We start from the raw sequence: 25,480 nt of genomic DNA on the forward strand, positions 1-25,480 counted from the left end.
CACTGGAAAGTTCATTGAGTGTGGATGGGAACGATTCTGAAGTATAGGGACATTCCGAACAACAAGTTTAACAGCCTGTTACCACCTCCTGTCAAAAAAAATGAACACGTAAACGACAAGTTTTTTCGTGGATGTCTGCTGTGTTGTCACATATTTTGGATCAGTTTTAATGTTTTAAACTGTGATTATCTACCAGATTTCTTGTGATAGCGCAAATATGCATTCCGTTTTCGGGCGTGGAAACGCCATGGCGGCGTATGCTTTAAGTGTACTAGCCGGTCTGACATTTTGCTGTTTTTTGTCAACTGTATTCCTCGATTACAGAACACCAGCAACTATAAATACGAGACAAGTTGTAGTGTAAGTTAAAACTTAAAATTCCTTTGAAGTTCTCCAATCTGCGTGGCGAGGATCACATTGTGTTATATTTTATCTAGTAGAGGTTATGGGACCCAGTTAACAGCTTTCGCACACTATATTTAATTAGAGATACTTTGAATCTTCATAGCTTGTGCATTCAAAAGAAATTTTTTATTTTATTTCGGTTCATGTCAAATTTGTGGTTTTGGTTTGTCTCTTTGTTTCTTGTAACACATCCATATGCCTTTGTGGCCTCGTCCATTCTTCTAAATTATAAGCTTCTATCCCTCGTTACAATCCACAGACTTACATGAAGCCTTATACCAGTTGACTGCATCCTCTTTTTTATTTCGCAGGAAAAGCATTCCAGATTATAGTGCCTCACGGGAGAAGAATGACCTCGGTTTCGTCACATTCGACCTCAAGACTGATATCCTTTCTCATGCTTTGTAAATGTTGTACTGCCTCTTGGAAAATGTGTTAGGCCTTTCCTTTGAATCTACAGAAAATTTCCTTAACCTATTTTTACATCTTACTCATCTTTTCAATTGGAATGTGAAGCAGCTATTCCTCTACATTACAGCAGAGTACCAAACCCCTAGTAATGAATTTAACCAGGTATGCATCTCAAGTCAGTTAACACCCTTCAAATTAATTTTAACTTTTAATATTAATTTTTGCTTATCTATGCAGGTTGTGCTGTGGGATAAGATTGTCCTTCGAGGTGAAAATGCTGTGATTGATCTCAAGAATATCCATGCCAAATACTACTTTTGGGATGATGGCAATGGTCTCAGGTAAAATCTTCATACACCTGGTTTGGAATCAACATTCATTATCAACTTTGTTTTAATTTCTGTTCTCTTTTCTGCACAGGGGCCACAAAAATGTCACTTTAACTCTCTCATGGAACATCATTCCAAATGCTGGCCTCCTCCCAAATGTTGGTGCTATTGGTTCTCACTCATTTGCCTTCCCGGCGGAATATACCACTGCTCGAGTTTAGTGAAATTTTAGTGTTAATATTGTGTAAGTGTGTGTGTATAGGAGAGACTATGTGCGCGCTGTGAACTCACGTTTTGTGTGATCCGTCATCTGAAAGAAATCAATCTCTTTTTTTTTGTGTGTGTGTGGGTGCAAACTAGTTTGTTTCAATATGGGATGTATTGCTGTGTGACCTGAAAATTACTGTTTGTTAACAACTTATGTCGATTCTTGCTCACTAGCATCAATTATAAGTATGGTATTCTAATTATGCATTGTCTGTGAAGACAGTGGCTGGATGTTGTTGCCATTCATTTGTTTTGGTTTTCTTTTGAATTTGTCAAGTCTTAAAAGAAAAAAAGGAAAAAAATTATTAACAGGATTGCTTATTTTAATGTTCCTTGAAGCATTTTAAGCAAGATGGTTGTGGTACATATTGATAAAATATGCATTTTGTGAGCAGCAATACTTTGTGCTCCACTCCCTGGTATACAAAACTGAGTGCCTGTTTCTGATGGATCACAGACACAGACTGTATTGGTGTAGGCGCCCTTCTTAGCTGTGGCACATCCTTTCTTCATGTTCGTTCCATCATCTGTTACTCTGGTGCAATAAGCTGTCTGGTTGACAACTTTATTTTAAATGAAGGAAAGGACAGTTTTCATTACATTATCTCTAAAATCTGCACCAACAATATCAAAGGAAGCCCTTTTTTCATGACTTCAAGGTGGGTTTTCTATAATTATTTTTTCTTACCTTCATTTCCAAATCGGAAAGTTACCAGTGTACAAACATTGCCATCCCCTGGGTCACATTCAATATAATGACGATTATTAGAGCTAAATTCATACCATACGTTTGAAGGATCTGGAGTTGTAGCATCTGAATGAAAAAAAAAATTGTTTTCAAAAAGGATAATGGTTTTGTATTGTTGAAGGCCCATGATACCAGTAGCAGACATCAGCACTATACCGTAAGTCATTAAGTAAGGTGTCACACAAGGGATTGGTTTTGGTTTAGGAAATTCCTTGCAAGTTAAATTGCTCAATATATAAGAATCAGTGCCTCTGCCTGGCACCTCCGTACCCTCCAAGGTTTCCACGGAAAGAGAACCCAGCCATGAATATTGCAGGCATCTCCTTGCTTGAATTTCTATCGAGAAAAGAATGTTTAATTTTTAAACAGTTAAAAACTTTGGCTGAAGATCCAGTGGAAGCAGGTAAAACGATGATGAAAAACAATGTTTGAAGCAGCTCTGACATACCCGTTAGCAGTAACAGGATGATTAGTTGAGCACAAAGTAAAACTCCCCTGCTATAAGCGCTATAAACCGTTCCGCCTGCCATGGCGGACGCTACTGATGTAGATAGCGGGCCACCATAGACAAGCTGAGGCGGCCAAACCGTGGCCGCCTCTCTAGACCGATTCTAAGGACGAGACCCACCTTACAGATTGATTGACATTCAAGAGATAGCCCTCGGTGCGATAATCAGCCGGATATTTACATTCACATACATCCTGCTGATAAGCTATCACGCTGAGGCTAGTGCTCTGTGTGACAGGTGTTGCCCCAAGAGAAAGGGTAGAGAGAGAAGTGTCGGTTAGAAAAACCGTGAACTGACTGATCGAAACCGGTTGAAACTACCCAATTGCTGGAAGACTGTCATACCGAACAGACTTTCTTATCCGATACGGTCGTTCTCCGGCCCCGTTTGGAAATGCGCGGGCTTTAGAGCACATACAGCATTGCCAGCATTCCAAAAAAGTAATAAACATAATTCATCGATGTTTAAGTATGAATAGAAGCATCGGCTCTTATAAAGACATTTTTTTTTTAAAGCTTAAAAGAAATTTTTAGGCACAAGACGAATATACTTTCCAATACTTTCAATGCAGAATCGAAGATAAAACCTTATCCGTTTGCCTGTAAGTTGGTACCTCCATCTCTAACGGGTGCCGGGCACCGGCCCGGTTGTAAACAAACAAACAAAAACAAGCAGATCTCTGGAACCAGAAGCAAGGATTTCCCCATTTATTGCTGAAGAACTGAGTTTCATCTTTCCTGAAATGGATGAGGACCTATCAAATGTGCGGTACACTTTCAAAGGTGAATGGAAAGAAGTGGAAAATTGCAAAGTAACAGAATTCCTAATAACCTATTTTGCTGTGGATGGAAGTATAGAATTGTTTGATATTAAGAAACACCGCCTATTCTTGAAAAGAAATAAATGCCATAAAGTGGCTTTGAAAGACCTATTTGTTGGCAATTCAGTGAATATATTCAGTCGCCAAATCATCATAACAGATTATGGCGACAGTACGACACAACAGCGGCTATCAGTGAAGATGCAGAAGACCTTTGGTTTAATTAAGCCAAACCAGATACGTAATCTTGGTGCCATTCTGGAGGCAGTGCAAGAGGGAGGCTTTACAGTTAGTCGCATGCGCATGATAAATCTGACTAGAGATCAAGGGTTAGATGTTTACAGAGAGATGAAAGAAACTGCTCAGCAAAGTGAAATGGTCACTCACCTTTTGTCTGGACCAGTTGTTGTACTTGAACTACTAGGTAACAGTGCTATCCAAAGTTGGTCTGATTTTGTTGGACCAATGGATCCTGATGATGCAAGGTATTAAAACTTAATTACTATAAGACTTTGGCTACTTTAAAAAAGGCTGCATTTATCACCCTGTTTTTTTTTTTTAATTCTGTAGGAAAACATTCCCAGCAAGCTTGATAGCACGTTACGGACAGGATTGTATAAAGAATGGCTTTTATGCTTCCAACAATCCTGAAGAAGTTGAGCATCTGCTCAGTAACTTTTTTCCTGAGAGGGGCAACAATACTCCATATCCAGTCACATCACTGGCTTGTAAACTTAAAAATTCCACTTGCTGTATAGTAAAGCCTCATGCTTTTCAAATGGGTATGTTTCTCCTCAACTGTTTAACTGTGTACGTTGAATAAGACAATCTGAAACCTTGTCTCCCAATCTTTCAGGTTTATTAGGACCAATTATTTCGGCAATTCAGAAAAAGGGTTTTGAGATATCAGGACTGCGGTTGGTTCTTTTAGATCGGTCTGCTGCAGAGGAATTTTTGGAGATATATTGTACTATATTGCCAGAGTACCCTGCTATGGTAACACAGCTTTCTAGTGGATCCTGCGTAGCCATGGAAATATCTGGGAAGGATAATAACGTTCCAACTGTATTTCGGTAAGAGAAGTCACAATGCAGATTTCCTAACATCCATGATTGGTTTTCCTTTCCTCTTGTAAAACAAATTGATTTGATTGCTTTTCTTTTTGCAGAGAGTTTGCTGGACCATCAGATCCTGACCTTGCAAAAAAGTTACGCCCGGACAGTTTGAGAGCGCGCTTTGGTGTGGACAAAATAATGAATGCTGTTCACTGCACAGACTTGCCCGATGATGCTGAGTTAGAGTTGGAATATTTCTTTAGGCTTTTGTAATTCTCTTAGAGTCTCACTCATATAATGTCACTATAAATTGAAAAAAGTACTGTACAAATGCCATGAGTTTTAAAAAAGATATAATACATTGATAATAAAGTTCATCATTCAACATTAATCAAAATAAAATTCACTCTCGAAAAACTTTTTGGAAAATATGAGCCATAAGTTTCAAAAATTCACTATCAGAGCAAGCATATATCACATTCTGTACAGCATGAGATGTCTGTTTTCTTGTTTCTTTGGAAGAGGAAGAGGAGGAGGTTGCCCCACTGTTATCTTCACCAAGCAGAAGACTTCTTACAACAGCCGGTCTAGCTGGCTCAGCCCTCTCATCTATTGTTGGAAGGTATCTTTCTGGAGGATCCCGTGCTGAGTCAAATTGATCTCCAAAAGTGCGACGCATCAATTCAACATACTGGCTCTAAACAGAAGAAATGCAATGCAATGCAATATTATCTAGAGGACAAAATCAAAGGACTGTGACTGAAGCAGTTCAGTTGGAAGTAAAAAGTTCTCACCATTTCAGTAGAAAGTTCCCTACGGAGTAAAGACTGGTCTCTCGGGTCTCTTGCACGAAGCAACAGTAGGCTTTGAGATGCCAACAATGCCAGAGAAGTTTGAAGGCCCAACTGTGCTCTATCAAAATCTAAGGACTTGGTCCAGGCTGTGATTCCTGCTGCCTCCCTTGCTTCCTCAGGTGTTCCAGAACCAGAGCTTGTGAAGCGCACTGGTGATGATGCAGCTCTCAAAGCACGGGTCAGGGGAGATCTTCCGTGACGATTTGCAAGAGTGCCAGTTTTCTGTGTAACATAGTAGGTCTCATTAGAGGAGAAAAAATTTAAAAAATACAACCGATACACCGAACTTAGCTACGCTCTTTCTTGAAACTTGGGAAAACTTACATGAACAGTTGCTGCAAAAGAGAAAACATTGACAGCAGCCAACAGCGTTCCTAGAGTGAGGCAATGTGAGTTCTGTCTCTGCCCTGGCTGAGCTGGAGCTGACCAGTTTAGCCCCACTAGTGGCGTCCAAGCCTCAATGTCAAGTTCACGGTCACACAATAAAGTTGCTACTCCAGGAGAGAGGTTTAAAAGAAATGTGCTACTAAGAACCACAATGTTCATCAATCTGAAAATTGAAAAAATAATTATAGAAAGGGCTTGTTTGTACAGCACTATTATGATTAAATTTAAACTGATTAATCTTTAAAAGCCTTACTTGTTGGATGCAGATGAAACTTTGGGAGTGATTTGAATTGAGTCACTGTTTTCACCATGTAATGCAGATAAGGGCTTGGATCCTTCAGCCATTGACGAAATAAGATTGGGTCGAGTTAGTAACCCAACACTAATATCCAAACACATACTGACGCCACGCTGAAGAAAAAACAATACATTAAAAATATAACTATACAAATTGGGTTTAGAAAATATGTCATTTTAGATTGACATCTATTACCAAGTAAACACACTGTACATCAAGAAAAAGAAACTTACAACCAAGTTACAGAAAGCACGGAATGCTTGAAGTCTCCATTGGTTTGAGTGCTGGACTAAGAGTACCAGAAGATTTAAAGCCTTTTCAGTAAGAGCTAAGGTGCTGGGCTCTAACGTATGCCTTGCCAGTAGAAGGCAGTCTAACAATGCTGATTCTTGAACAGCACAGAAATTTACAGCTGTCTCCAAGGCTTTCACTTCATGGTGCTTCAAGAGAGCACAAACAAACTCAACACCAACACAGAAGACAGAGGACCAGGGAGAGTTAACCCAAGATTCTGGAGACTAAAAATTAAAAAAAAAAAAATGGTTTTTTTTAGAGAATTAGGCTTTAAAGCAATTAAATTTGGCATAATTTTGGCTGGAATGAGATTTACCTGGAAAGGTTGGCTAGATTGCTGAGATATTTCCCGTGGAGTGAGCTGTAGCCACAGTTGGTCTTGGACAAATGTAAGATTCAATAACGCTGCATTACGGTCAGATCCCGCTAACGACAGCAAGAAATAAAATGCACCCTGGGCAAATTGTAAGTTGGTTTGAGAGCACAAAACCTCACTCAATGTTACTGTCACTCGACACACAATTTTGCTTTGACTTAACAGCTCTGTCCATGGTCCTGGAGGCGCCTCAGAAATCGCTTCACATAACACCTGAGGGAATTTAATAGGAAAATTATGAAACAGGCAAAGTGAAAACAAATTAATCCACAGTTCAAATAGGCTTACTTGCAAAAGAGCCACACTTAGTTTGCTTGGTCTCTCATTTTCATTTCCTTTAGAAATACTAATGGCTTGCAGCTCATGTGATACCATAGTGATAGTAGCTTTTACAAGAATTTCCATTGCCACTTCATTTCTACACAGACTGGATTGCAAGAGCTGAACTGAATAAATAGCACTACTCAAAAGAGCTGTTCTTGTTCGTGGGGGTAAACCATGATAATCATAGGAAAATCGCAGCAAGATTGTCTGTAGTTGGGTAACTGCAGTTTCAGAGTCAGCAAAACAGGAGCTGCAAACAAATCTCAACATTATAAATGCTGTAAAAACGTGCTAAAGGGAAAACGATTAATTTTTTTGAATTCTCAATTACCTCTTCCATTTGGCTTGTAAAATAAGCAACAGCTCTGCTAACATTGTAACAGCAGCAGGTCTCAATGACTGCTTGTTAGATGATGGAGCATCTAATGTTGCTTCCTGCTCCAAGGCAGCAAGCACATGACTTGCAAGAGCAGACTGCTGTTTCTCAGATAGAGATAATTCTGGCACATTGCACAATTCACCAAGAGCTACCAATAGAAGGTCTTTCCATGCAGTCATCAAAGCAAGACGTTCTCGTACCTCATCTTCATAGAGTGGCTTAGGAGAGTCTTCAGCAAGGGAAGTAGAACTTGTAGTGTTATGCATTAAGCCACTATCAACACAAAGAGAATGTGTAATGAATTTAGACCAATTCACAAGGTAGGAATTCTTGTCAGAAAACAATTTTTGTAACTGTTCCATCAGTTGCTTGTGAACACCAGTGCCAAAGGTATACATTTCTGATGACAAAATATTCAGAACTTGGGCATATCCTTTAACTTTGTGATTAGGAGACAAAAACAGTGGAGCACACAGTTCAACCCAGAAATCCTTTTTCTCACGGAGATAACTCAATAGAATTTTTTGGTGGTGCATCCACAATGCATGTAAAAGCTCCACAACTGCACCATACAACATTGATCTTGTGCGCTCTGGCTCGTCTTTGGCTTCTGCAAGAAGCTTGCAGGCATAAGTCAGGCAACCACTTGGGTCTTCATTCGGTGACTTATCTTTGCTGAAAAGGCGCTTGCTTTCTTCCGGATGATGAATGTTGAAAAAGGCTTCTGTTGCCCCTGGCTGAGTATGGATGCATGCTGTGATCAATTCAAGAATGGCCACCTTCAGTTGCATTGATTGGTGTGCCGAGTCAAGTTTTGCAACAAATGCCTCTCTAATCACATCTCCGTCCATGGCAAGGCATGCTCTAAGAGTCATTGGAACTTCCAATGCTATTCGCTTCAACACTTTTACAGCTAATATTGGCACATTAGGATTGAAGCAATGGTAGACATAATAGGCTATGTTGGGAACCACTTGAAGAGAATTCTTTGCATTTGGAGATGCATAGATGAGCTGCTCTGTGGGGGACAGATCTTTTCCTAGTTTTACAGAGTCTTTGAGCATTAAGACTCGGATCAAGATGGAAAGAGCAAGACGGACTAGGTCTACTAATTCCACACCTGCACCTTTTAACCAACTAGACTGCTTAAGCATCTGAGCTTTTAGTTCAGCTTCTCCAGTGGCACAGATCCTCAGCAAAGTGTGCCCATTATCAGTGTACAACAAGGCATACAAACAGGTTTGAGCAAGTAATCGCTCAAAGGAGGAAGTGCTACTGGTTTCAGTATTACTGAGAGCAGCAGGGCTTATAAGATGATGGAATAGTTCAAGACAGAGGTGGCTTAGTTGAGTTCTTTCTGATAATGCCGCAAATCCCCAATCATAGCAGCGAGGAAATATCTCAAGTATAACATACACTAAACCAGACAGAGCCACAGACTGCTGTTCTTTCTCATGGCATCCTGTTGCAATCAGTTTGCGCAGAAAGCCCAGATAAGCCTTTATAAGGGGGAATGAACCCATTGGGCGCTCTTCATTGACAACAATTCTTCCAAAGACACCAGCATTAAAAAAATGACCTTGGGCAAAACTGGCATAAGTCATAACTGTCCCTTCATCAGGCTGTGTTGTTGGGAGGAAATCTAAAGCTCTCAGTTTGTTTGTCACATCACTGGGAAACTCAGTGACAAGACTAGCCGCCACTTCCAGACAGGCAGCCATCATGGCTGATTTGGGATTTGACACCAGGAGGAATCTAAAAACCAGAGCAGAAGAAAAACAAAATTGAAGATAGTATATAAGTATATGAAGACTAAGTGACAAAGCGCAAAACTAGTGACTGTTCAACACACTGATTTAATTACCTCTCCATGATTGTAAAAACCATTTCAATTGGTAAAACCATGGCAGGTTCCACAGGTAAAATTTCGCCTGACTCCAAACATGCAGCAATACACTGAACGGAAGTAAGGGCACGAGCCACAATATTGGTATCAACAACCCCACCAGTGCTCTCGCTGATCTAATGATAGGAGAGAAAATAATGGAAGGTGTTACTGATAAAAATCTTGAATGATGATGAAATTAAACAGAAGTACCAAAATTGTTCAAGACAATAACATTATTATATTTACCTGATTTAAGAAGGAAGCCTCTGCACTGTGAACTGCTAACCAAAAGCTGTATGTCACATTCCAACAAACAGAATGAGGGTTCCTGTCCACTAGATTACCCAATGTGCCTTGTTGTAAAACAAGAGACTCAACATGAGGGAGTGGTCTGTGAGGTCTACTCAAAGTAACACTGTTTGACTCAGAATTGTGGTTCAGAAGTTGTATCAAAGCTGGAACTAAAGGTTCCAGCAGGTAAGAGAGTTCAGATACCATTTTAAGAACCTGGAAATAAGAATACAACTATTTAAGCTCGGTCTGAAACACCAATAGATGAACAGTTTGTTATCTATTTTGTTTATTGTACCTCCTCGCAACTCCTTGGGCTGGCAGAAGCCAAAGATGTGACAATCCTAGTAAGTGGCTCAAAGTCAAGTGGAAAACGTCGGAGGGCAACATCCAATACTAGGTGTATTCCAGAATCAGTATCTGATTCCCAAAACAATTCAGCAGTTGATGTTTGTTTCAGCAGAGTTGCACACAGAGATAACAGATGCTCTCGCGGTTGAAGTTTATTCGGTTCAAAATTGGATGTTAAACAGTCAATTAACTTGTAGACAGTTGCATAGGCTATTTCAGAAATTTTTGTGACTTCAGACTGTGAATAGACAATAAAAACAAGAATTAAAACCCTTCAATAAACACTGTTAGCTCCATTCTTTTTAAGATAGACACTCACTTTAAACATGGGCTCATTCAGTAATTGCTCTAAGTACTGAAACACACTAAGTTTGGTGGCAAGAAAACCAAACTTCCTATACTTAGGAAAATCCTCTTCTAATGGTCCAAGAAAATTAAATAGCATCCAGGTCAGTAGCAAGGGAGCATGTTCTTCTTTTTTGTACAATTCTAGCATCTCAGCATCCAGACTAGCATGAAGTTTTAAGCCATCCTCAAGCCAAAGTGTTTTAGCAAACCCTCTGCAACAGTGATGAAAAAGCAGGTTTTAAGATATTGCCCAGAAAGGTAAAAGAAGGTAGAAAAGACATGTTCCACAACAATGTCTGCCAGTACTCACAGATCAGAAACATCAATCATTCTTAAAAGTAATACAGCTTGACTATAAGTGATGCTATGAAGCAAAGGTAGGTGTTGCCTTTTCAGTTTATGTCGATAAGACAGGGGATGCTATAAGTGAGAATAAGAATATAACATCACCAAACATGACATAATTTAAAAGTAGGAGGAAACAAAATTATTACGCAATATGTTAATACATACCTTGCATAACTTTAATGTGTCAATAACATTCTCCCAGTGACATTGGTAGCCATCAACAAATAAAGTCAAATTGTGAATAACAGACAAGTGTTCTTGAAGATATATGGACATCCATTGATCTGATGTTGTACTATAGACACTTGTCTTGCTGTTGCTACCAATGCTAGGTACAGAAGATGGAGCTTTTTGCTCAGTAAGAAGTTTCAGTTGCTTTAAAAGGGATGCAAATATAGCGCTAGGAGTTAGATCCGAAAGTAATTCGGTAAACACTTCCTGGGAGAACAAAACATAGATTAGTAATGAAATCTTGCAACTAAATGAATGAAATATAAATGCCATCTATGTACAAGTTTCTAACTCACTGAAAATGGGTGTTCTTTGTCTTGCCAGTATGCAAGGTATATGCCAACACACTTCAAGAGGAATGCACGCTCACTCCAATAAAACATGCATATGTCTTTAACAAGTTGCTCTTTCCGGACATCACTTTCAAGAAATGACTCCAAATTGTCTTCACTTCCACGAAACTCATGTTCAAGGTAAAAGACCATTAAATCCCATGCTTGTAGAGCATCAAGATCCTGCATAACACAACAAAGATACATGGCGTCGAACAAAGTAATAAATACTACGCACCAAAACAGTAAATACAAGTGACCTTACCATTTGTCGTGCTATGTTGACAACAAACGAAAGCGTTTTGCCATCAAGACATTTAAGTTTTTTCTCTGATTCTTCACTGAACGGGCGATAATGACTCACACCAGCAAGTATTTGGGACTTTGCCTTTTGAAGCTGTTTACGAGCTGCTTCTACACTGGTGCCTAGGAAGGTGCCGCCGGTGACAGCCCATAACTGTTTATTATATCTGAAAAGACACAACCAAAATCATGTTTTGATTTTTTTGACATTTTATTGCACAAACTCGAACATTCCCACAGAGTTGGACAAAATTGATCAAGATTTTGCATGTAAACAGAAAACATAACCCATACACTCAACTTACATTAGCCCCCCTTTCAACTCTGTCACGGAGGAACTCATGTTTTGATTTGGTACCAGCACTCCAAAATTACTCGAAAAAACTAAAACGCAGAGAGAGAATCAAAGAAACTCAGTAACAGGTAAAATAAAGCATGTTTTTGTTGCTGAAACCGCTTCGCCAGGCTGCACACCGCCACTCCCGCGACCAATGCCAGAAGTGTCACCAACCTCCCGAAAAAAAATGATCTCGTTTTTTGGCTACTAGTGTCCTAAAGTATCAGTTTTATAGGCAAAATTTATGTTTGAAGGTCTTTTAGAATCTTTTTTGTGACTAATTATCAAGAAAAAATCACGATAAACTGAAAAATCATTTTCGTTTCATCGTGCTCAGGCTTGCAGACCCCGAACCCAATCTGAATGTGAAAGAAGAGCTACGAAAAGCGAGTGGCGAGCCCGCGGGCAGTCATTCCCGAAAATAGACATTGTCAAAAAGCTGCCAAATTCAAACCGAACGGATAGATTTGCGGAGGCTCAAGGTGACGATATACAATTAGAGTGGATAGGGGGCCACCGCTCAGGTCCTCTCGTGAGCAGACCCGAGCGAGCACCGACGCGCCGACGCCGACGTTCGGAACGTTAACGGGGAATACCGCGCAAGGGAAGACAAGACGACTGCCTACTTTGGCCGCCAGGGAAGCGAAGTTGAGTGAAAAAGATCATTTCAATAATATAAATGAATAAAATTTGCAGAGATAAATAAGCATTTATGTCTGAAATTTGTCAAATTCAATAAACAAAACACGATGCGACTCGAGGTTCTCGAAGTGAGCGATTGAATCGATCTCTCGATCTCGCCGCTCTCGCCTCGCTGCCGGCCTGGGCGCAGCCGCCGCGCCCGATCCACCTCATTCTTGGAATCGTACTGTGTACCTTCTTTTCGCTGTCTGTCGCTCGTGTCGCTTTCTGCGTCTCTCTTGTTCTCGTGCGTCCTGTATCGTGTCGAGCTTTAATTCTCTTATCTGTGTTATTTAACACTTGTTGCTACAAACGTCAGTGAAGCTTGTTGCTTGTGTTGTTATTAAACACTTGTCGTTTTCAAAACTCAGTCAAGCTTGTTGCTTGTGTTGCTATTGTGAAGATGGCCCCTCGTCTACGCCCTCGTCGCGGTAAGTTGTCTTTTTGTGTTCAATTTAATGTTGTTTGTCGTCCCGTGTCTTGCCCCGTCGTGGCTTGTCGGCGCGCCGGCCGACCGGTGATTCGCCCCCAGCGTGCGCAGCGGGCAGGACGTGACCGGTTATTGTTGTGATGCCCCACTTGACCTGACTGCCGTTGACTGCCGTAGCGGCGTTGTAGGGCTGGACGTGTGACTTGGCCGTTGCGGTTCGCGTGCACCTGGGTCGCGCTGTGCGTGGCTGTGCGGCTGGGCGTCGATTCATTTGACAGTTTCGCGTGGCTCCACTGTCAACGGCTCGCGCAGCTTGCGCAGTGGTTCGCCTCGCCGTGTCGCCGCCCGTGCCTCCGCGCCCACTAGCCGTAGCTAGCCGTAGCTAGGCGCGGTTCTGCTTCCCCTGGCTCGCCGCCCTGAAGGGCGCCCTGGCGTCCCTGACGGTGTTTGGGACAGTTTGCTTTCATTCCGAGCGCCGTGTTTCGGCCGCGTCTGTTTTCGGACGCATGCAGGCGTCTCACCGCTTAGTCGCGGTTTGCCTGGCTTGACTCGACGGCTTCAGTCTTTCTGGCCCTCTGGCCGAGTGCATCGCTTCCGACGTTCCTTGCTGGTCCGCTGCCTCCCTGGCCTGCCCTGGCCCGGCAACAGCTCGACGCGACGCCTGCCTCGGCTTGGCTTTGCCAGATTCTCTCTCTCTCTCGCTCGTACATGAGTTCTGAACGGGTCCCTTCCGTCCGTCCTGTCTCATCGTGTGTTCCCGCTCTCCCAGTCACCCCCCGCGTAGCGCGTGCCGCGTGCCGCCGTCATTAGTGCCCCATTTGGCGGCGTTCGGGCCGTAGGCAGCCGTAGGTGCCGGCCGTGCTGGCGAGCGTCCGTCTGTCCGAGGTCAGTCTGTCTGTGGCGCTGTGCGGCCGGCAGGCCGGCGCCTCCCTTCACCTTGTCTTGCCCTAACCCTGCCCTAGACGCACTGCCGTGCCATTCTGAAGATCGCTTTGTCGCTCTGTCTCTCTCGCACCCTTACGGACAGCCCCATGAGTGCGAGAGAGAGTGACGAGACTACTCTTCGCTTCATCGCTGTGCTAGGCCGTGCCGCAATTCGACCTGTCACATCGTGTTGGTCCCGCTCGCCCAGTCACCCTCGCGTAGCACGTGCCGCCGGGCCTCCAGTAGAGACCGCCATCGGGCGGGCGTGGTGGGCGCGCTGCGCTTGCACAGTGGAAAATAGTGGAATGAGGTGGGGTAAGTAGCTCCCAACTCGGACGAGTGTCTCCTTCGCCACCAAAATACGGCTGCCGATCCGAACTGCGCTGTAATTGGCTCGGAACGCCGCGTCGGCCGCATCGGCGTGGCTCTGCGGCCGGTTCGCTAGCAGACGGACTATGCGGCGCGAGACGCGTTCGGATTGGACCTCAGGCCGGCCGGGCATTTTCGCCCAGTGGGCATTGGGACTTTATCCGGGCGGGCCTGGGCAGGCAAAACGTAGCCAGCGAGCCGGACACTCCGGACGGCGTTTACGGTGGCGGTCTCTGGCAGGGCCAAACCCGGGTAACGCCTTGGTCCCAGTGTTTTGGCGGCGTTCGGGCCCTGGCGGCCGTGCCGGGCCGGCGAGCGTCCTTCCGTCTGTCAGTCTGTGGAGCACGTGTCCAACGTGTCGGCAGTGGGGCTGTCTCTCTCGCACTCCCATGGTTTTGTGGGAGGGACAAGGACAGACAGTGTGCTTGCGCGGCCGACGTGAGCCGAGGCAGCAGAGAGTGTGGCCGAACGCATCTGCTGGGCCGCGAGTCTCCCAACAGTCGGTTGGGAGAGAGAGGTCCGACCCGCCCGCTGCTGTGCGACAGAGACGACACGCGCTTCGAACGCAAGCGTAGGCACAGCCGCCCGCTCGCGCTCGCTTGGTTGGGTAAGACGATGCAGTGGACTCGACCCCGTCCCTCCCTCACCTCACTCCAGTAGTGCCAAACGGGACCCGTTTTAGTGGCGAGTCTCGCCGAATGAGTGCGGCGGGACGAGCTGGGTCGCTCGCTACGAGTGAGTCAAGTGAGCTCCCTGATCTTCCGGCAGTGGGCAGGCCGCCTGCGCTGGCTGCGCTCAGCGAGCGGTTCGATTAAAGAGCCTGGCAAACCTGCGCGCCGCTCAGCCCCATCCATCCTTGTCTTTCCACCCTCAGAGTGAGAGAGAAGGCCAATGTGCTCGCTTCGTCCAGTCGACGCTTGGCTGCGCTTGGCTGCGCTTGGCTGCGCTTGGCTGCGCTTGGCTGCGCTTGGCTGCGCTTGGCTGCGCTTGGCTGCGCTTGGCTGCGCTTGGCTGCGCTTGGCTGCGCTTGGCTGCGCTTGGCTGCGCTTGGCTGCGCTTGGCTGCGCTTGGCTGCGCTTGGCTGCGCTTGGCTGCGCTTGGCTGCGCTTGGCTGCGCTTGGCTGCGCTGCCCCGGGCACCGAAATGGTCAGGCGGGCAGACGCTCGAGCCGCGCGGGGCGCTGCGCTTCCGAGGGTTGTGCCGGCACTGGCACGGGGCCTGGCCTGGCCGGCTGGGCTGGCTGGCTAGGCTGGCTCGACCGTCGCTCTGTTTCTCTCGCACCAGTACGGAGTGGCCCATGAGTGCGAGAGAGACCTACCAGTCAGAATCAGTATCTGCTGGCAACTTTTTCCGAAAATCGTTTTTATCGATCCGTGTCTTACGGGGCGTCACCCGTAGGTGTGAGTGTGTGAGTGTGTGAGTGAGAGAGAGACGAAAAGGACTCCCACTGAGTTCACTGAAACATGTTACAATAGATTTTATCGTTCGCAGTTGACCTTGCCGTAAATTGCATTGAAGTGAGGTGGAGGTATCCAAGCGCAAGCGCATGACGCCTTGCCTTTGTTTCTCCTTAACGTTTTCTTTTCTGTTCGCAGGTGCGTTCTCAACTTTGTGTCAAGATGCGTTCACCTTGAACCGCCGGCAGAGAGCGTTCGAACTTCCGGGGACCCGTGTTATAGATCTCAGCGCTACGCACAAGGGTAAGCAACAGTCTTCATGTCTGGCGCCACGCGTGGGCTGTTCCTTGCTTACCTAGACTTTTTGTTGCAGTGATGTACCAGTTGATCGGAACAAGTGAGACTACGCCCGATGGCCAGGAAGGTATTTGGAGCCCGGCCGCTAGTGCCGTGGCCTTCAAAGCAGAACCCAACAAAATAAAGTGTAATTTTTGCGCTTCTCCTCTAAATACTCTTGCGCACTATGCCATCCATGTCAGAAGAGGATGCCAACGCTTCGATCACAACAAGTAAGTGGCCTGTCTGGCCGTGTTGCTTTCCTTGATTTTCCTTTTCTTCCCGTTCTGTCCACTAACAGTGACGTGTCTGTTTCAGCGCTGACCAAGTCTCCATCTTCAACAGAAATGCTAGAACGTTTAAGTCAATGTTTGGAAGCAACTTGGCCACACTACCCATGCCTGGGCAGGCAGAGGCAGAGGGAGGGGGCGCCCTGGGGGCGGCCCTTGAATACGACATGAAACGTGGAGAAGTCGAAGGCGTAAACAACGAGATGTGAGTTTGCCTTCGGGCTTGCCAGGCTTGCCCCATGTTTCTAGCGTCTTAACTGTCCCTTCCGCTTGCAGACGCAGGTTGAACGTCGCTGTCGAGCGCGAGAGCGAACTCCTTCTGCAGGAATTGCGCAAGTCAGTCATCGCTGCGCGATCAGGAAAAGAAAAGTGAGTGTCCGGTCAAGAATGGGCGACTCCCTTGTTGTCGGCGCGGCGGTCGGCCGATTGGACAACCGGCACCGAGAAAGCGTATTTCAACTTCCTTTTCTTCTTTCAGTGTGAGGCAGACTCATTGCCGCAGGCTAACTCAGGGCTGCGCACGGGCCATTAGGAAAATGGAAGACCTGAGTCGCGAGGTCGAGAGGTGAGTTGGACTGATCGTTTGCCAGCTGAATGTGTGAGGTCTTTCTGAACTTTGTGAGCTTATTGCGTTTCTTCCACAGGGCGAACGCACCCCCGCCTCCGCCGCCTCCGCCGCCACCACCTCCAGGAGGTCCACGCGGCCCCGGCCCAGGAGGTCCACGCGGCCCCGGCCCAGGAGGTCCACGCGGCCGTCCACGCGGCCCTCGCGGCCCCGGCACCAGCAGCAGCACCGACACGAGCGGGGCTAGCACGAGCGGGGCGACCACGAGCCGGGCCAGCACGAGCGGGGCGACCACGAGCCGGGCCAGCACGAGCGGGGCGACCACGAGCCGGGCCAGCACGAGCGGGGCGACCACGAGCCGGGCCAGCACGAGCGGGGCGACCACGAGCCGGGCCAGCACGAGCGGGGCGACCACGAGCCGGGCCAGCACGAGCGGGGCGACCACGAGCCGGGCCAGCACGAGCGGGGCGAGCTCAGCCAAGTCCAGGTTGACCAGCCGTCATGGCAATGAGAATCCGGATGAAACGTGTTACTCCGTGATGAGTCTCGACTTCACATGTATGGACCAAAGGTACGTTTTTCGTCAGGAGCTGCCGAGGTGAACTCCCAGTAGTCCGTGGTACTTACCTGTCGCTTTTCTTCTTTCTTTGTTTACAGCAGTGACTCGACCCCAGCCAAGAGGCATCGAGATGATGATGATGATGATGAGGAGGAGGAGGAGGTGGTGGTCCGGCCCCCCTCCCCGCCACCAAAGAGGCGTCGTCGGGACCGGGACGATGACGAGCCTCCGTCACCACCCCGCCGGTCTCAAAGAATCGAGGAGGTGAAGAGGGCGCAGGGCTTCGCGTTTTGAGGTGCGGTTTGGTTAGATTCACTACTTAAGAACTTGGAACTGACTTACTGACTAGTCTTGAATTCCACTTAAATTCTCAGTGTCCCAATTTTTTCCAGTCTCTGTAGGTTGTCTTCTTTATTTTCAGGTTGCTGTTCTGCCTCTCCGCTAACGTGCAGCTGTAGTACACTTGTGCTTATATCAGGGTGTGAAGCTCAAATCAAAAGAGGCTGTATGGCAGCTCGACACATGCCCTTTCTAGAAATTTCTTCTGAGGTTTTGGGCCTCACATTTGCTGTGGTGCATTGGAAGGATTTTGGAAGGTGCATTGAAGGATTTTATGAAGTTGTTGATCCTCGTCTTGTATTAGTTTTGAGAACTTCAGCTACTGGCACAGCTGAAATGGATCTAGCTGACTGGCGGAGAAATACTAAATATAGATCTGGTAAGCAATCTTTTATTTTTTACTTTTGAATCTTGTGATGCATGAGTACTTGGATCTTTGTGCATAAAGTTTTGTTTCAAATTTTCAGATTACATGGTCATCATGTCATGCAGTGGTTTTGGTCTGCAACTGAGCGTTTCAGCAATGAACAAAGACTAAGGCTATTACAGTTTGTGACTGGGGCATCCAGTACCCCATATGAAGAGTTTGCTGCTTTTTGAGGTTCCACTAGCCCAAAATAGTTTTGTATTGAGAAATGGGGAAAGCCCACCAAGGTACATGTCATTTTCACATAGTGTGTTTGGATAACTCCTTAAAACTGGATTGTTACTAATTTCTCTGTTGTTGAAGCAGAATTCTACAAGCCAAGGCATTGCTTTTGTATGGCCTGTTTCTCTGGTTGACAACGTAAGCAGTTTTGCACAGATAAAACAATTTTACTATGTAAGTTCATAGGATGATATTTCTTCACCTTTGCTTGCATTTTTCTCTGTATACTAATGCACTGTTTTCTTTCTTCCAGTTGACGACCTAAGCAGAGTTCATCAATGTTGCGACTGATGATCGAATTCTGATTTTAATCGGGGAAGATATTTTACTTTTTGTTTTTTTTATGCGGAGAGGTTGTTTTACTGAACATTTTTATGTCTTGTTTTTAATTGTTGACGCAATTGGGAGAAAGGATATTTTTGAGAGGAAAACAGACAAAACAATTTTACTTTGTAAGTCTTTGCATATACATTCTTTTTCTTTTGTTCATTTCTGCCTTTCATTTTCTCTGTATACTAATGCACTGTCTTCTTTCTTCCAGTTGACGACCTAAGCAGAGTTGATCAATGTTGCGACTGAAGATCCAATTCTGATTTTAATCTGGGAAGATTTTTAACTTTTTTTTTGATGCGGAGAGGTTGTTTTCCTGAACATTTTTATGTCCTGTTTTTAATTGTTGACGCAATTGGGAGAAAGGATAATTTTGAGAGGGAAACAGTCAAAACAATTTTACTTTGTAAGTCTTGCATATTTTTTTTTCTTTTGTTCACTTTTGCCTTTTAATTTCTCTGTATACTAATGCACTGTTTTCTTTCTTCCAGTTGCCACCTCAGCTGAGTTGATCAATGCTGCAGCTGAGGATCCAATCCCGATTTCAACATGGGTATAACTTTATTGTTTTCGACAAGGTGATCTTCTAAGTTGTTGACTTAGTCGGACGAGAGGAGGATGCTTTTTGAGAGGCAAACACATCAAATTTTTTGATTCTGTAAGTTATTTTGAATTTCATCTGCTTTGTTGCTGAGATTTTCGTTCTTCTCTGTACTCATCCTTACATTTATTATCTTCAGGTGACAAAGGTTCAAATGTTACAAGAAGTTACAGTAATTGATTGATTGGGACAATGAGGCTTCTCATTTGATGAAAATGGCATACATACACACATTATGTGTAATATGTAAGTATGCTGTGCTTTTTGTACATCTTCAAGTTTTGTGCCCCATGCTTTGTTTCTTATTTGTTTATTTTATCCCCAGGTACGAGTATTCACCATATCAGGTGCCATGCTGGTCATCAGAGAACGAACACTTCAATGAGCGCTGCTGAACACCTGGATGGCTTCAGAGTCAAGTGAAGTGAGAGAGAGTGAAGTGAGATGCCGTCATTCAAGACGAGTCCTGGCTGCTTCATTCTAATCTAAGAGAGCTATGGATGCATCACGCTAAATGCTTGTTAAGCTACATGTTTGGCCCATATTTGTTGTTCTATTGTGAGTAAGAATATATCCTTGTATACTGTAAAGGAGATTGTTGGACAAGTGTCCTTGCGAAAAGTGCAGTTTTGTGCTCCAGATGATCAAGCTCAATATTACGCCACTCTTCAGAATGAATAGGATTGTGAGAGTTATGCTCTGTTGTGTTTGGCAAGAGTTGCTTTCAATACTGGCTCTTGTGTAAGATTCACAATGGCTTTCACTGTATCCAATTTTTAGAGCTTTTGCTCTCATATTAATCTTTCAATTTCCTTCAAAAGTAATTTGCTGCCCGAAATTTCCTTTGGATCAATCTTTACTTTGAATACCCCAAATCAATTTTTCTTTGTATATTGTTTAGGTAGGAGCGTAGGTTTGGTTGGGTTACTTGCTGCCTTCTTGTGATGGCCAAAAGTGCAGAATTAGGAATGGTGGGAAGTGTACCATATTCAAACAGAGTCTCAATTTTTGTGAAGGGTTTGTCACGTTTTCCCCTTGATCTGCTGATGTCCAGCAGAACGGCAGGTTAATTTTATGACCTTTTTCCACTTGATGTGAGCACATTTTCATTTAGTTCATTTTCCTTCCCCTCCCATGAAACGCTTCAGAACAGTCCAGTAATACACATGTCTTGTTGCTTGGTGCCAATCTCAACAGTGAACAACAAGTGAACGTAGATGACAGGTCCTCACTCGTCTTAAACTTGATGATAGTATCCGTGTGAAAGGGCGCCATTTCTCATGGATATTTTTGACAAATTTTTTGGAAGAACATTAAGCTGTGATGCATATGAATGAATGAAATGTATATGCTAGCCTGGTTTCAAGTATGTATGCTAACATGTGTGAGAGAAATGGTGGTGGTGGTAGTTGCGCAGCTTGGGGCCCCCTGTGTTGTTTAGATGATCGTAGTTACTGGTATTTTGTGCTTCAACGTTCTTCCAAAAATTTGTTTGAAAATGACGAGTTGGGGCAGGAGTTAGGCAGGCACTGAGAGCACTGCGTCACTCCCTCCTTAGGAATATTCTAGATCCGCACCTGGAGTTATATTGTCCAGATTATGCAATGGCCAATTTTGCGATGATGGAATTTTTGCCCTCATCTTTTGCCTGCAGAGTATGCGTGATGGATGGCACAGAATTGGTGTCTCCCTCAAGCCTGTATTGGTCAAGAGTCATAGAATCTCTTTACATGTGGCATATAAATGTGATACATTCACCGCATTTGTGGCTTAGAACATATGTTTTAAGAGAACATTTTAAAGCCGATGTTTCCTGATGGCTGCGCTGTTGAGTAGAGCTGGCACGCAACTTTTGAGTTCATGATTCACTGCTTCCAAGATGCGCATTATGACTATACTGTTCATCAATATTGATCATGTTCTACCTGTCCTATGTCTCACTCACACGTTACAGAAAGTGACTGTCCCGTAGAACCACAAGATTCATTCACATTCACCCTCTTCTGCCTCTTTGCATCCCTTTTGATAAGGGAGTACAATAGCCAATTTCCTGATGTTTGACCTGCCAATGGGATGATAAGAACAAGCCGACACATGAATTTATTAATTTTGACTCTGTTTGTTTGGTGCACTCCTCACTTTTTCTGTTTTTGCGCTTTGTTGTGATATGTACTGGTGTCTTCCACCTCATCAGATGTAATGCTTGTAATGTTTTTACTTTCACTTGGCTTGAAAGAGCTGAATTTGGCTGAGTCACAGCGGGGGTAAATGCTCAGTTTTCTGATAGTTCAATTTGTATAAGAATTTCAATAGTAAATTCTGATCCAGGGGATGTTAATGGGCAGCATTCAGAAATTAAGTAATCCTTTAAAAGCTAATTAAATGAGCCTTTGTTGAAGCCTCTCTTGCATTCACTTCAGATAGTGTTTACCCCATGGTTCTTGTACTGAAGTTCCATCTTATTTTGTAGTGTTTTTTACCTGGGACAGGCGAACAGGTTTTTATGAGTCATAAAAAGTTAGTTCTTTGTGGATTGCGATGCTGTATTGCTCTTTGAGTGAAACTTTTTAACTCGTTTTGGTATTTTTATGATTGTATTTAGTAAATTGCTAAGCTCGAGGAGAAATGGATATGATACGATTATTGTACTTCAGAATAAGAGTAGTTCTTGGTTTGGCCTTTGTTTGAATTTGCTAACTGAACTAAGATATAGATGGTTTGAAGTTTTCCTGAAACTCTGAAAGTTGCGTGATCAGGAGTATTCTTCAATTCAGGAATATGTTTGTAACAAAAGAAAGGTGGAAAGTGTTATAATTTGTTTCTTATTATTTTACTATTTGTTTATCCGTCATCTGTTACATATTGTTGGTTTACTTTGGATCCCGTTGGTGAATCTTTTGTACTATTATATCAGTGACTCAAAGACGGTTATTTCCTGTATTTTGTCAATGAATTCTGTAACCTCTCTTATTATTGGGGAATTTTGAGCCAGCCCTTATTATAGGGATATACAGTGGTATGTAAGTTATGAGTTCAATGTTTATCTGTGAAAACTCTGAGTTTAAATTATTGTAAAAATGCAAGTTTTGAAAAATTGTTAAATAAAAAAATAAATTAAAGAAAATTAAAACTTTAAAACAAATTACAAAAAGAAAGAAAAGAAAGAAAAGAAAAGAAAGAATTTAAAAAAAATAATGTAAAAAAAGAAAGAAAGAAAGAAAGAAAAAGGAAAAAAATTGTAGCCAAAAAAAAGAATCAAAGAAAAGGAGTATTGGTGGTTTATTGCTGTATTTTATTGTAAATTCTAGGCATGTGAAGACCATCATAGTCATCAGGTAAGGAGCATCATTACATGCCTTCTGCTTTATCCTTTTCTGTTTTGTTTGTGTGTGCCGGGAACTGACTTCAATTTTGTATGTTTCCTTCCAGTTGTGCTCTGAGACGTTACATGAGTGTGGAAGAGAGGCTTGCAAAGACTTCCTGGCATGGAAAAGAACCAAGAAGTTGACAGACAGCTTTCATGAAAAGGGTGGTGGAAGAGAGTGGTGTTTTCTTAAGTTTATCAAATGTCTGCTTTTGATGTTGAACCTCAAGATAAAGATATTCCTGGTGCATATGGCTCGGAAGTTTTGAATGTTTATGGAAGTGGAATGGAAATAGATTTGTTTTTATTCACTGACAAATAAGCAAAAGCTAAGCAGATCTAGTTTACCATGTAGGTTGCTTAAATTTTTTCTTAATTTGCTTTTTTTTCTTGGTTAATCAGTAAACTAACCCAGCTGTTATCTTCCTTCTAGCTGCTGACCTAAGCATAGTTCATCAATGTTGGGACTAATCGAACCCTGACTTTCATCTGGGAAGAATTTTATTTGTTTTTAAAGAAGCTGTGTTTTTTTTCTCATTAATTGTTGTCACAAGTTGAAAGAATGGAGGATATGCTTGAGAGGCAAACAGATAAGACAATTTTACAATGTAAGAAGTTAATTTTTTTTTCTAAGACAATTGTTTTGTTTAGTTTTTTTTTTCAATCAGTGTTCTAACCCTGCTGTTTTCTTTCTTCCAGTTGACGACTTATACGGAGAATATTTTTTAACTTTTTTTTAATGCGGAGAGGTTGTTTTCCTGAACATTTTTATGTCTTGTTTTAAATTGTTGACGAAATTGGGAGAAAGGATAATTTTGAGAGGGAAACAGTCAAAACAATTTTACTTTGTAAGTCTTGCATATTTTTTTTTTCTTTTGTTCACTTTTGCCTTTTAATTTCTCTGTATACTAATGCACTGTTTTCTTTCTTCCAGTTGCCACCTAAGCTGAGTTGATCAATGCTGCAGCTGAGGATCCAATCCCGATTTCAATATGGGAATAACTTTATTGTTTTCGACAAGGTGATTGTTTTTTTTCTTCTTAGTTGTTGACTTAGTGGGAGAGACGAGGATGCTTTTTAAGAGGCAATCACATCAAAGTTTTTGATTCTGTAAGTTATTTTGAATTTCATCTGCTTTGTTGCTGAGATTTTCGTTCTTCTCTGTACTCATCCTTACATTTATTATCTTCAGGTGACAAAGGTTCAAATGTTACAAGAAGTTACAGTAATTGATTGATTGGGACAATGAGGCTTCTCATTTGATGAAAATGGCATACATACGCACATTATGTGTAATATGTAAGTATGCTGTGCTTTTTGTACATCTTCAAGTTTTGTGCTCCATGCTTTGTTTCTTATTTGTTCATTTTATCCCCAGGTTCGAGTATTCACCATGTCAGGTGCCATGCTGGTCATCAGAGAACAAACACTTCAATGAGCGCTGCTGAACACCTGGACGGCTTCAGAGTCAAGTGTAGTGAGAGAGAGAGTGAAGTGAGATGCAGTCATTCAAGACTGGAGTCCTGGCTGCTTCATTCTAATCTAAGAGAGCTGTGGATGCATCACGCTAAATGCTTGTTAAGCTACATGTTTGGCCCATATTTGTTGTTCTATTGTGAGTAAGACTATATCCTTGTATACTGTGTAGGAGATTTTTGGACAAGAATTTAAAGTGTCATTGCGAAAAGTGCAGTTTTGTGCTCGAGATGATAAAGTTCAATATTACGCCACTCTTCTGAACGAATAGGATTGTGAGAGTTATGCTCTGTTGTGTTTGGCAAGAGTTGCTTTCAATACTGGCTCTTGTGTAAGATTCACAATGGCTTTCACTGTATCCAATTTTGAGAGCTTTTGCTCTCATATTAATCTTTCAATTACCTTCAAAAGTAACTTGCTGCCCGAAATTTCCTTTGGATCAATCTTTACTTTGAATACCCCAAGTCAATTTTTCTTTGTGTATATATTGTTTAGGTAGGAGCGTAGGTTTGGTTGGGTGTTACTTGCTGCCTTCTTGTGATGGCCAAAAGTGCAGAATTAGGAATGGTGGGAAGTGTACCATATTCAAACAGAGTCTCAATTTGTGTTAGGGGTTTGTCACGTTTTCCCCTTGATCTGCTGATGTTCAGCAGAACGGCAGGTTAATTTTATGACCCTTTTCCACTTGATGTGAGCACATTTACATTTAGTTCATGTTCCTTCCCCTCCCATGAAACCCTTCAGAACAGTCCAGTAATACACATGTCTTGTTGCTTGGTGCCAATCTCAACAGTGCTCAAGCTTTGCCAAAGAGAAGCTTGTGAAGTGAACGTAGGTGACAGGTCCTCACTCGTCTTAAACTTGATGATAGTATCCGTGTGAAAGGGCGCCATTTCTCATGGATATTTTTGACAAATTTTTTGGAAGAACATTAAGCTGTGATGCATATGAATGAATGAAATGTATATGCTAGCCTGGTTTCAAGTATGTATGCTAACATGTGTGAGAGAAATGGTGGTGGTGGTAGTTGCGCAGCTTGGGGCCCCCTGTGTTGTTTAGATGATGGTAGTTACTGGTATTTTGTGCTTCAATGTTCTTCCAAAAATTTGTTTGAAAATGACGAGTTGGGGTAGGAGTTAGGCAGGCACTGTAAGGCCCCAGCATTTCCTTGCCCCGTAAGCAGGCAAATAGCACTGCTTCACCCCCTCCTTAGGATTATCCTGGATCCGCGCCTGGAGTTGTATTGTCCAGATTATGCAATGGCCAATTTTGCGATGATGGAAGT

At 43.3% G+C, this 25,480-nt stretch overlaps 4 protein-coding genes and 1 long non-coding RNA gene across 7 annotated transcripts; 3 read left to right on the forward strand and 2 right to left on the reverse strand.

Moving 5' to 3' along the window:
• The first annotated feature begins 58 nt into the window (after positions 1 to 58).
• LOC117639013 (signal peptidase complex subunit 3) lies at positions 59 to 1,721 on the forward strand. The gene is made up of 5 exons (XM_034374311.1): positions 59 to 360; positions 717 to 790; positions 890 to 978; positions 1,054 to 1,157; positions 1,237 to 1,721. Exons 1-5 carry the CDS (start codon positions 218 to 220, stop codon positions 1,364 to 1,366), a joined length of 540 nt encoding a protein of 179 aa, XP_034230202.1. The 5' UTR covers positions 59 to 217; the 3' UTR covers positions 1,367 to 1,721.
• On the reverse strand, positions 1,714 to 2,927 carry LOC117639012. The gene is made up of 4 exons (XM_034374310.1): positions 2,609 to 2,927; positions 2,317 to 2,496; positions 2,101 to 2,226; positions 1,714 to 1,975 (listed from the first exon to the last, which is right to left on the reverse strand). The coding sequence occupies exons 1-4, from the start codon at positions 2,688 to 2,690 to the stop codon at positions 1,731 to 1,733; spliced, it is 633 nt and encodes a 210-aa protein (XP_034230201.1). The 5' UTR covers positions 2,691 to 2,927; the 3' UTR covers positions 1,714 to 1,730.
• Positions 2,928 to 3,411: 484 nt separating this feature from the next.
• On the forward strand, positions 3,412 to 4,935 carry LOC117639010 (nucleoside diphosphate kinase 7). The gene is made up of 4 exons (XM_034374307.1): positions 3,412 to 3,974; positions 4,060 to 4,271; positions 4,346 to 4,562; positions 4,658 to 4,935. Exons 1-4 carry the CDS (start codon positions 3,412 to 3,414, stop codon positions 4,815 to 4,817), a joined length of 1,152 nt encoding a protein of 383 aa, XP_034230198.1. The 3' UTR covers positions 4,818 to 4,935.
• On the reverse strand, positions 4,881 to 12,398 carry LOC117639008 (nucleoporin NUP188 homolog). The gene is made up of 18 exons (XM_034374305.1): positions 12,380 to 12,398; positions 11,854 to 11,932; positions 11,511 to 11,715; positions 11,210 to 11,428; positions 10,848 to 11,120; positions 10,645 to 10,754; positions 10,306 to 10,546; positions 9,934 to 10,224; positions 9,591 to 9,851; positions 9,321 to 9,478; positions 7,409 to 9,211; positions 7,042 to 7,327; positions 6,694 to 6,966; positions 6,317 to 6,601; positions 6,039 to 6,196; positions 5,723 to 5,948; positions 5,339 to 5,620; positions 4,881 to 5,241 (listed from the first exon to the last, which is right to left on the reverse strand). Exons 2-18 carry the CDS (start codon positions 11,889 to 11,891, stop codon positions 4,948 to 4,950), a joined length of 5,403 nt encoding a protein of 1,800 aa, XP_034230196.1. The 5' UTR covers positions 11,892 to 11,932; positions 12,380 to 12,398; the 3' UTR covers positions 4,881 to 4,947.
• A 4,891-nt stretch (positions 12,399 to 17,289) lies between these two features.
• On the forward strand, positions 17,290 to 24,363 carry LOC117649795. Of its 3 annotated transcripts, XR_004588002.1 has the most exons (11): positions 17,290 to 17,448; positions 17,535 to 17,731; positions 17,858 to 18,154; positions 18,243 to 18,429; positions 18,509 to 18,598; positions 18,678 to 18,876; positions 18,966 to 19,160; positions 19,246 to 19,332; positions 23,741 to 23,829; positions 23,912 to 24,018; positions 24,098 to 24,363. It is a non-coding gene; the product is annotated as an uncharacterized LOC117649795 (long non-coding RNA). The 3 variants fall into 3 exon arrangements; XR_004588001.1 differs by lacking the exons at positions 23,741 to 23,829; positions 23,912 to 24,018; positions 24,098 to 24,363 and adding an exon at positions 19,681 to 22,530 and having other exon boundaries at positions 19,246 to 19,601; XR_004588003.1 differs by lacking the exons at positions 23,741 to 23,829; positions 23,912 to 24,018; positions 24,098 to 24,363 and adding an exon at positions 19,681 to 22,530 and having other exon boundaries at positions 17,538 to 17,731; positions 19,246 to 19,601.
• The last annotated feature ends 1,117 nt before the right edge of the window (positions 24,364 to 25,480 follow it).

The sequence above is a fragment of the Thrips palmi genome, unplaced genomic scaffold, assembly GCF_012932325.1.
Source record: "Thrips palmi isolate BJ-2018 unplaced genomic scaffold, TpBJ-2018v1 HiC_scaffold_10, whole genome shotgun sequence".
NCBI lineage: Eukaryota > Metazoa > Arthropoda > Insecta > Thysanoptera > Thripidae > Thrips > Thrips palmi.

Excerpts from the sequence above, each read along its gene's own strand:
- LOC117639010 (XM_034374307.1), top strand. The coding sequence starts at position 3,412 with ATGGATGAGGACCTATCAAATGTGCGGTACACTTTCAAAGGTGAATGG. Across the intron at positions 4,272-4,345 it reads GCCTCATGCTTTTCAAATGG|GTTTATTAGGACCAATTATT; the intron begins GTATGTTTCTCC and ends CCAATCTTTCAG. Across the intron at positions 4,563-4,657 it reads AACGTTCCAACTGTATTTCG|AGAGTTTGCTGGACCATCAG; the intron begins GTAAGAGAAGTC and ends TTCTTTTTGCAG.
- LOC117639008 (XM_034374305.1), bottom strand. The coding sequence starts at position 11,891 with ATGAGTTCCTCCGTGACAGAGTTGAAAGGGGGGCTAAT. Across the intron at positions 10,547-10,644 it reads ATGATTGATGTTTCTGATCT|AGGGTTTGCTAAAACACTTT; the intron begins GTGAGTACTGGC and ends TCACTGTTGCAG. Across the intron at positions 6,602-6,693 it reads AATCTAGCCAACCTTTCCAG|TCTCCAGAATCTTGGGTTAA; the intron begins GTAAATCTCATT and ends TTTAATTTTTAG.
- LOC117639013 (XM_034374311.1), top strand. The coding sequence starts at position 218 with ATGCATTCCGTTTTCGGGCGTGGAAACGCCATGGCGGCGTATGCTTTA. Across the intron at positions 361-716 it reads AATACGAGACAAGTTGTAGT|GAAAAGCATTCCAGATTATA; the intron begins GTAAGTTAAAAC and ends TTTATTTCGCAG. Across the intron at positions 979-1,053 it reads CTAGTAATGAATTTAACCAG|GTTGTGCTGTGGGATAAGAT; the intron begins GTATGCATCTCA and ends TTATCTATGCAG.
- LOC117639012 (XM_034374310.1), bottom strand. The coding sequence starts at position 2,690 with ATGGCAGGCGGAACGGTTTATAGCGCTTATAGCAGGGGAGTTTTACTT. Across the intron at positions 2,227-2,316 it reads ACCTTACTTAATGACTTACG|ATGCTACAACTCCAGATCCT; the intron begins GTATAGTGCTGA and ends TTTTTCATTCAG. Across the intron at positions 1,976-2,100 it reads TTTCCGATTTGGAAATGAAG|TTGTCAACCAGACAGCTTAT; the intron begins GTAAGAAAAAAT and ends TTTAAAATAAAG.